The sequence below is a fragment of the Octodon degus genome, unplaced genomic scaffold (genome assembly GCF_000260255.1).
Source record: "Octodon degus isolate 3935 unplaced genomic scaffold, OctDeg1.0 scaffold00083, whole genome shotgun sequence".
Taxonomy (NCBI): Eukaryota; Metazoa; Chordata; class Mammalia; order Rodentia; family Octodontidae; genus Octodon; species Octodon degus.
In genome coordinates this window covers 7,151,177-7,160,798 of record NW_004524659.1, presented here as the reverse complement: position 1 = coordinate 7,160,798, position 9,622 = coordinate 7,151,177, and the positions used below count along the sequence as shown (strand labels likewise).

Here is a 9,622-nt window from a genome sequence, read left to right as displayed (position 1 = left end):
AAAAAAAAAAAAAAAAAAAAAAAAAAAAAAAACAGCCTAGTCTGGCAACTCTGGAAATCTGATTCTCCTCCTTTCTCTGGTAAGCTCCAAGTCAGGTCAAATACGTAACAGGTGGTCTTCTGAGGAACTATTAGGCCTAATAGTAAGTAATATCCTGGGAATGAAGCTAAAGGAACTGTGCTGCTGCTTCTAGCAGCTGCCAGCCTCCTGGCTTTCACTGAGAATGCAGGTGTTTGTTTTTAAGACTGAAGTGGAACTGGAGAACTAGTAATGGGTCTCTAGGTCAAATTAAAATGCTGTAGAACTCACTGTTCTTACCAAGATTCAACTGATTTTTTTGCATAAGCGTTCCCCCTTTGGTGCAAGCCTGTTAATTTCCACAGTTTAAAAACTTGGCTCTGTTTACCAGTTTTTGCATTTTTATGGAGGGAATAAATAGGAGAAGGGGCTCTTACTCTTCCATTTTTGCTGACATCACATCTCTACCCTTTCTTTTTTTCTCTTTTAGTTTTAATGAACTGATTGTTCTGTTTTACCAAGTGAGATTGTAGTTTGGATTAGGTTTTAAAGCTTGCCAAAGCCTTGTATCTACAGTATGTGTTGATTGCTAATGTAGACATACAGTGTATTGCAGTTCTTTCTTCTTGGAGTGAAAGTTACCTTACCCAAGCCTTTCTCCTTTGTATGTTAGTTAATTCTTTATTTTTTCCTTTAATTTTTTTCTGAAGAATAATACATAGGAAAAGTGCATAGGTTATATAATACCAACATGATGAATTATCTCCATATGAATAAACCCAAATAATCATTACCTTGATTAGTCAGTGAATATTACAGATCTCAGGATCCACCTAGTAACCAGTGGATCATTTTTGATATGTAGCATTTGAAACCTTTCTAAATAGACATTTTTTGAGGTCACTAGTGTGACCTTCACATACCTTAAAATTTACCATTTAAAGTAATTTCAGGCCGGGGAGATGGCTCAGTGAAATAAGTGCTTCCCTGGCAAGCACAAGGGCCTGAGTTCAATCCCCAGTTCCGCCATAAAGTAATTTCAGTACTTTTAATATATTAACGAAGTCGAGCAAACATCACCACTATTGTATTCTAGAATATTTTCATCACTCACAAAGAAATCCTGCATTCATTAGCAGTCATTCCCCCATTGCTTACCTCTACTGGCTCCTGGCCACCACAAATCTGTCTCTGTAACTATACTTTGTCTGGATGTTTTGTATCGGTGGAATCATAGAACAATATGGTCTGTCTGTCTCTTTTTTTCCTCCCCAAGGATTGAACCAAAGGTCTCACACATGCTAGTAGGCAAGCACTCTACCACTGTGCTATGTCCCCATCCTTTTTTATTTTGAGACTGTGTTTTGCTGAGTTACCCAAGATGCCTTTCAACTGGGGCATTCTGCTTCAGCCTCCTGAGTATCTGGCCTTACATGTCTGCATACCCCACTGTTCCTGCTTAATGTATGATCATTTATGTTTGACTTGCCTTAATATTTTTAAGATTCATGCAAGTTCTAGCATTTGTTGTATTTCATTCCTTTATTTCTGTTGAGTTCTGCTTCTGTGCATTAAGATTGATTATGCTAGGGCACTTGGGCATGGATACGAATAATTGGCTCATTGACATGAGTTTGAAGGAAATTTGAGGACAAATTTATTGCAAATAGCCAATTTATTGATACTTATCTCCTGAAAGTTGATGAGATTTTGTTTGTTTGAGATAGGATCTTATTATGTTGCTCAGGTTATCTTTGAATTTCTGAACTCAGATTATCATGTCAGCCTTCCAAAGTGTCAGTACTACAGGCGACTCTGCATTTGGCTTTTACTTTTTAAAAATTTGTTTGCTTATTTTTGTGGAAGGATTGAATCCAGAACCTTCACACCAAGCTATATTCTATTCTCTCCCACCCATCATCCTCTCTTTTTTTTTTTTTTTTTTTTTTTTTTTTTTTTTTTTTTGAGACAGGGTCTCACTGGGTAGTTCAGACTGCCCTTGAACACAATATGTAGCCTAGGCTGGCCTCAGTCTTGCCAAGATCCTCCTGCTTCAGCCTCCTGAGTGTTGGGATACAGGTGTGTACCACCAGGCGCTGGTAGAGGTGTTGGTGGTGGTTCCTGAGAGTGGGTCTTGCTAAATTGCCTGGACTGGACTTGAATTTGAAATCTTCTTCTTTTTTTTTTTAATTTATTTTTTTTTTAATTTTATTTATTTGTGTGTGTGTGTGTGTGTGTGTGTGTGGCCAGCTCAGCCCACCAGGGGGCGGGCTGGCTGGCATGTGGTGCTGGGGGATTGAACCGCGGTCCCTGTGCTTTGCTTAGCTTGTTCTAAGTAGGTGCTTTAGACCACTGAGCCATCTCACCAGCCCCTGAAATCTTCTTCTTCAACCTTCCAGAATGCTTCAATTATTGTGCCACTATGCTCAGCTGAGGCTGTTTTGTTTTGAGTTAATACTTCCTTAGGCTGGGTATGGTAGCTCACACCTGTAATCGCAGCACTCAGCACTCAGGAGGCTGAGGCAGGAGGATTGCTGTAAATTTGAGGCCAGCCTGGGCTACAAAGTGAGTTCAAAGCCAGCCTCAACTGCACAGCAAAACCTTGTCTCAGAAAAAAAAACTTTCTTAAACATAGCGCCATAAATAGTGGTAGTCGGCTAAAATTTTCTTGTGTATTTATATCCTCAACAGTTGTCTCTTCCTCTTGTATCTTACCTAATTTCCTGTGTTCCTTACATAATTCTAGAACTACAGAGGAGTTACAATAGTTGGCCCAAACAAATGATCAAGTGTGATTAACTGGACAAGAACTTATTTTGCAAATAAGGAAAATGGAAAGAAAACTTGGTTGCTAATTGGCAAATGTGTGCTGGAGGTGTTGCTCAGTTGTAGAGCAGTGACTTAACTCTTACAAAACCCTGGGTTCATCCCCAGCACTGAGGGAAGGAAAAAAATAAGTAGATCAAACTATATACAGGTATTACATAAGTTGAAGTTCTTTTTGTATTTGTTTTTTGTCTTTTTGAGACAGGATCTTGCTATGCAGCTCAGGTTAGCCTTGAGCTCACTGTGTAGCCCAGGCTGGTCTCTGAACTCACAACAATCCTCCTGCCTCAGTCTTCTGTGTGCTGAGATTACAGGCATGTGCCTTCACCCCTGGCCATAGGTTGAAGTGTACCACGTACTAAATATAACTTTCAGTAAAATATACTTGATCCCAGGTGTGGTGGCTCACAGTCAGAATTCCAGCACTTTGGGAGACTAAGGCAGGAGGATTCCAAATTTGAGCCCAGCCTTGGCAACTTAAGAAGTCAATGATACTCTGCCTGAGAAAACAAAAGAACATTGGGGATATAGCTCGGTATGAAGGCCTGGAGTTCAGTGCCCAGTAATGTCCCACTGCCTCACAGAAAAAAAGATACTGTGTTTGGGAGAACAGGTCAAGCAAATATTCCAATTTTAGTCCTGTGAGAAGAATCACAGTATTCCCCTCTTGTAGGTATTGCAGACTATAACCAACAGTGTTCAGGTATCACTCTTTGAGGCCACCCACAAGCAAGGGATCCCCAAATGCTAACCCAGGGTGTGAAAACCAACATACTCTGCCAGGGTTCCACTCTGAACATCAAAAGGGAAATTGATAAGTAGGTGGAGATCAGAAGAATCCTGTCTCCTGACTGCCAGCTGCCAGCCACTGCCTTTTGCAGGCTTTGTCTCTCTGCACATATACTTTAGTCTGGCTGGGTATCCTGAAGAGACCAGGGACTAAACTGGTTCTGGGCCTATGCAGGCAGGGATTGTCCTTTCTCTTGGTGAGCCATCCTTTTTGGACATGTCAAAAATCTGCCCTTATTGCAAACGCCTCCCTCAGCTTTTCTCATTACTCTGATTTTGTGCTCATCTCTCCCTTTTGCAGTTCCCTCAGAGTTGTGTGAGACCCATGTTAATCATCAGTAACCCTCACCATGATGTTAGTACATGCAGACCTTTGTCTACAGATTCTGTATCTGTAGTTTCAGATCAAAAATTGCAGATCAAAAATGTTTAGCTTTACTTCTGTTTTCTGTGGTACTGGTGATTAAACAGGGCTTTTACACTAAGCTGCATTCCCAGCCCCTTCTTTTTTATTTTGAGACAGTCTTGCCAAATTACCTAGGCTGGGTTTAAATTAGTAATCCAGCCTCAGCCTACCAGAGTTCTGGGATTATAAGATAACAACACCACACCTGGCAGAAACATTTCTAAAATTTTGCATGAATATTAAATATATACACCCATTTTTCTTATCATTTTACCTAGGTAGTACAATGTAAGTACTCACATAGCATTTATATCATATTATAAGTAATCTAGAGATGGTTTAAAGTATACTAGAGGATGTATGTAATTTGTATACAAATATTGTGCCTTTTTTTAAAGCAGTTCTACCTCGAGTTCTCTCTGTATATCCCAGGTTGGTCTCAAAACTCTCAGTGATCCTCCTGCCTCAGCTCCCTGAGTGCTGGGATCAGAGGCTTACGCCACCATGCCCAGCTCCATATTATGCCATTTTATATGAGGGACTCAAGCATGCTCAGAGTTTTATTTCCTCATATGGTCATGGAACCAGTCCTCATGGATACCAAGAGACATATAAACTCATCTGATCCTCTTGCAGATTTTTGAGCTCTTTGAGAAGGAAACAAAGGAATGTCAAACCCTGGCCAGGCCCTATCTAATTTTCACTGGTTAGCCTCAGCTTGGAGTGATTCGTGTGGAATCAGACTTTCGTTGCATTATTTTACACTATAACTTGAAGGATTTTCTAAATCAGCATTTCATAGTTCATCTCTGTTGTCCCACTTCTGAAAGTTACAATATGATTTCTTATTTCATTTGTTTGTAGCTCACCTATGTGTATGACGGCCCTGCAGAAGTTAACGTTCCCAGAATTACTCATTGTCCTATAGCCCTGTTGACTTTTTTTTTCCCCCTTTACAGGAAATGACTTAGAGGCCTTATAAATACATCTGTGCATTCTTGCTTCAGACTTCACAACTGAAGGCCAACCCAGTCTGGAAGCATCTTTTATTAATATTACAAAGAAACTGCTACCTCAGCAAACAAACGGAAAGAAAGACTTATAATAACGAATGCCATTTTTAAAGAAAACTTGTTTTCAGAGAACATCACAGGAAATTTGGAAATTTTTAGCCTTGAGAAGAAGCTTTAAGGTAAATGATTTGACAGGCAGGCTCTGTCAAAATTCTGCAGAGATTTGATCTCCCTTCTTAAGGACTTTGTGTGGAATAACTCTGTATTGCTTTTTAAATTGCTGTTGAGCAGCTTGTGGGTTTTTGGGTTCTAACTTTTTTGGTGTATTAAAGATACATTGTATTACATTTTTAAAAGTTATTTTTCTGCTGTTGTAAATACAAGTATCAAAATATTCTTGCAGAGCAACTATAAAGTAAACATTTTTCTCAACAAACATACCTTTTTATTAAGAGAATGGAATGCTGAACAATTCTTATACAGCATTTTGGACACTTTCTTTTTTTGTCAGAGATCCTGTCTACACTGAAAATATTAATTGTATAAACCCATTGTTCTTTTCACCTCTATGTTTGATCACATGGTCACCCGCCTCATGGAAATGCCTTTTTTAACACTTCAATTTGCAGAACTCCACTATTTTTATACCTAGCTACAGTTTTGGAAGAAACAAATCAGAATTTTGACCTGCTCACAGTCCCTGGGACAGATCCTCCGCATGTATTGCTGTAGTGCCCAGGACAGTAAAATGGACTACAAGCGACGCTTCCTGCTTGGCGGGTCCAAGCAGAAGGTACAGCAGCACCAGCAGTACCCGATGCCGGAGATGGGCCGAGCACTGAGTGCTCCCCTGGCATCTACGGCCACCTCTGCCACACTGGGCAGTCTGACTGCTGCAGGCAGCTGCCACCACGCCATGCCCCACTCCACTCCCATCGCTGACATCCAGCAGGGCATCTCTAAGTACCTGGACGCCCTCAATGTCTTCTGCCGTGCCAGTACTTTCCTCACAGATCTGTTCAGCACTGTATTCAGGAACTCTCACTATTCGAAGGCGGCCATGCAGCTCAAAGATGTGCAGGAGCATGTCATGGAAGCAGCCAGCCGGCTGACTTCAGCCATAAAGCCTGAGATTGCCAAGATGCTGATGGAACTTAGTGCTGGGGCGGCAAACTTTACAGATCAGAAGGAATTCAGTCTCCAGGACATTGAGGTAGAGTACTTTCTGTGTCATTCTTAGGAAGAAAAATATATTCTGGAAGTGAGTAAAGATACTGTTTTAACTTTTCTCAGATCACTTTAATGATAACCTTTATCCTCTTTGCATTAATATTCTTTCCTTGTAAGAAAGTTATGCTTAAGGTGGGCATAGTGGTACATACCTGCAATCTCAGAAGGATCAGGTAGAAAGATTATTGTGAATTCAAGGCCAGCCTGGGTTGCATAGTGAGATCAAAGCCTGCCTGAACTACATAGCAAGGCCCAGTCTCAAAGAACAGAAGAAAAAAAATTGTGCTTGCCAGGTTCTCAATTGCTTTCATTTCAAACTAAGAAAGTTAAAAGATTATTAAACTGGAGTTTTGTTATAAATTAATGGTGCTGTCAGTATGCATGAAAACTTGGGTTCAATCACTAGCACCATGAAAAAGAAAGAAAAAAATATTAAATATTTGGTTCATAGGGCCTGGGGAGATGGCTCAGTAGAATAAGCACTTGCCTGACAAGTGCAAGGGTCAGAGTTCAATCCCCAGTTTAAAAAAAAAAATTAAAAAAAAAAAAAAAATATATATATATATATATATATATGTTTCTTCTTAAAATTTTCAAATTGGAGACTAATTTCCAAATAACATAGTGTTAAAAAAGTACTTAGAATTTTAAATGTGATTATGAGCTTTGTGAATTTACACTGCACTGTATAGAAAATTGGTTGGTAAAAAGTCCAGACACTGGATGTGATGGTACAGGCCTGTAACGGTAACACTCAAGAGCCTGAGGCAGGAGGATCCTCATGAGTTCGAGGCCAGCCTGAGCTGCATAGTGAGTTCAGGGCTACCCTGAACTTGTGCATAGTGAGACCTTTTCTCAAAAAACAAAAAAAAAGTTCCACACATGCTTATAGGATAAAAGTTCTCCAGCTTAAATTCATAACTGTTCATAGTTGATGAATTTGACTCTTACCCAATACTACATTTCTTGGGAATCTTTTATAGTTAAAATGAAATCCCTGCCTTTCAGGCCTCTACATTAAAATGTAAGATTCAAGGGGCCGGGATGATGGCTTGGTGAAGTAAGGGCTTCCCTGGCGAGCACAAGGGCCTGAGTTCAATCCCCGGTTCCATTAAAAAAAAAAAAAAAAAAAAAAAAAAATTTAAAATAAACTTTTTTTTTTTTTTTTTTTTTTTTTTTTTTTTTTTTTTTTTTTTTTTTTTTTTTTTTTTTTTTTTTTTAGTGTTTTTGGTTGTTGCAGGGTCTCATTACACAGCTCGGACTCCTGATCCTCCTGCTTTCAGCCTCCCCAGAGGTGGGATTACAGGCACGTGCCACCACACCCAGTCTCAGTGGCCCACTCAGCCCACCCTGGGTGTGGGGCTGACACAGCATATGGTGCCAGGGATTGAATCGTGGTCTCTGCACTTGCCTAAGCAGGCGCTTTAATCTGCTGAGCTATCATGCTGACCCCTATACATCTGTTTTAAGCTCCTAGATAGGAGGTACTCGAAAGGAAGTGTTCTTTTCCCCATTCTGAGGCTAACATCACAGACTTCTGAGTGAAGCAAATCTGATAATTGAGGTAGCTGAATAAGCTAATACTACTCTGAGGGTCTTACTGTTTTGTTTTGTTTTGTTTCTGCTGTTATCGTCATTGTTCTTTGTGGTGCTGGAATTGTATCCAGGACCTAGAGCCAAAAGCTATGCTGCTGAGCTACACCCCCAGCTTTGGTTTGAGGTTTGGTTTTTGTTTGTTTGTTTTAAGCACTAGAATATTAAGTAGTATGACTTTTTATTTTGAAGACATTTTCAAGAGGAACTTAGTTTTTTGTTTGCTTGTTTTGCCGTATTAGGGATCTAACCTAGAGCCTTCACACTGAACTATATCCCCAGCCCTTTCTTTTTTTAATTCAAGATCTCAGTGAGTCACCAAGTTACCTAGGTGAGATTTAAACTTGTCATCTTACTGCCTAAGCTTCCTAGAGTGCTAGGATTACAGGTGAGCACTGTTCTGCCAGGTTTAAAATCATTCTTTTTTTTCATGTGTGGTATTGTTTTATTTTGGTTTTGAGACAGAGTCTTGGTACGTGGTCTCATAATAGATTGGCCTCAAACTCATGAAGATCTTCCTACCTCAGCCTTCTAAGTGCTGGGATTACAAGTGTACACCACCACATCTAGCTAGAAAAGCTTTTTAAAAGCAACAAGATCATTGGTATAACCAGGAGTCATAACATTTTTTTTTTCTATAAACATCAGGAAACTTCGGATTTCATGGGACACATGTGGTCTTTGTCATATATTCTTCCTTGCTTTTTCTAATTCCTTAAGAATGTAAAAACCAGCTTTACCTCATGGGCAGGTCTGTCCATAGAATGGATTTGGTCAGTGGCTGTAGCTGCTTCACCTGCCAATTTAAATGTATGATAACCTATTTGGGTCATTCTACTTTAGATCTCTTTAATGAAGTATACTTGTAATTTCTACCACTAAGCTACATTTCCATGTCAAATTCTGGTTATTGCTCTGTCACATCTTATATCCAGAGAATTTATCATTTTAAGGTTTTTAAAAATGGCTCATCATAGTTTTATTTTTTCAATTATACACATAAGCCATGCCTGGGGCAAGGGAGATGGCTCAGTGGAGTAAGTGCTTCCCTGGCAAGTACAAGGGCCTCAGTTCAATCCCCGGTTCTGCAAAAACAAAAACAAAAACAAAAAAACCCCATGCCTGTAATTTAAAGAGAAACTCAAACAATGGGGTTTTGTTTTATTTGAGACAAGGTCTCACTACACAATTCAATATGACCTTAAACTCACTATGTAGCCCATACTGACCTTAAACTCACAGTGATCCTCCTGTGTCAGTCTTCTGAGTGCTGGGATTATAGGTGTGTGCTGTCTTGCTTGGCAAACAACAAAATTTTAAATTTCTGCTTTGCCTTTCCCTCCGATTCTTTCTCCCGAAGTGACCATGGTAGCTGGTTGATGAGTGTCATTCTGTATTACTCTATGTGAACAAATACATGTTTGTATATACCAAGTGCATGCCTTTGACTTTTGTTTTCTGTAAAAGTCCATGCTGTTCACCATTGTGCCTAGTCACCACTGAACAGAGATGTGGCAACAGAGCAATAAGAAGAAAACCCTCTTTAGGGAAGCATGGAGTAGTATTACAGCTATCCCATTGTGATTTAGTTTAGCATTTTCAGCTTTATTTAGGATTTCAGGCAAGAGTTGTTTGAAAAACAAGGTCAAAACTTTTTGTGTTGGGGCCAGGAAGATGGCTCAGTGGAATAAGCGCTTCCCTGGTAAGCGCAAGGACCTGAGTTCAATCCCCGGTTCTGCCAAAAAAA

General features: G+C 39.8%; 1 protein-coding gene across 1 annotated transcript in view; it reads left to right on the top strand.

The window, feature by feature from the left end:
• Kiaa0355 (KIAA0355 ortholog) overlaps positions 1–9,622 on the top strand; it is a 113,459-nt gene that overhangs the window by 40,794 nt on the left and 63,043 nt on the right. Inside the window, exon 2 of the mRNA XM_004636724.2 lies at positions 4,999–6,265. Coding sequence (XP_004636781.1) covers positions 5,771–6,265 — 495 coding nt within the window. The 5' untranslated portion in view covers positions 4,999–5,770. The remainder of the gene's footprint in view (positions 1–4,998; positions 6,266–9,622) is intronic.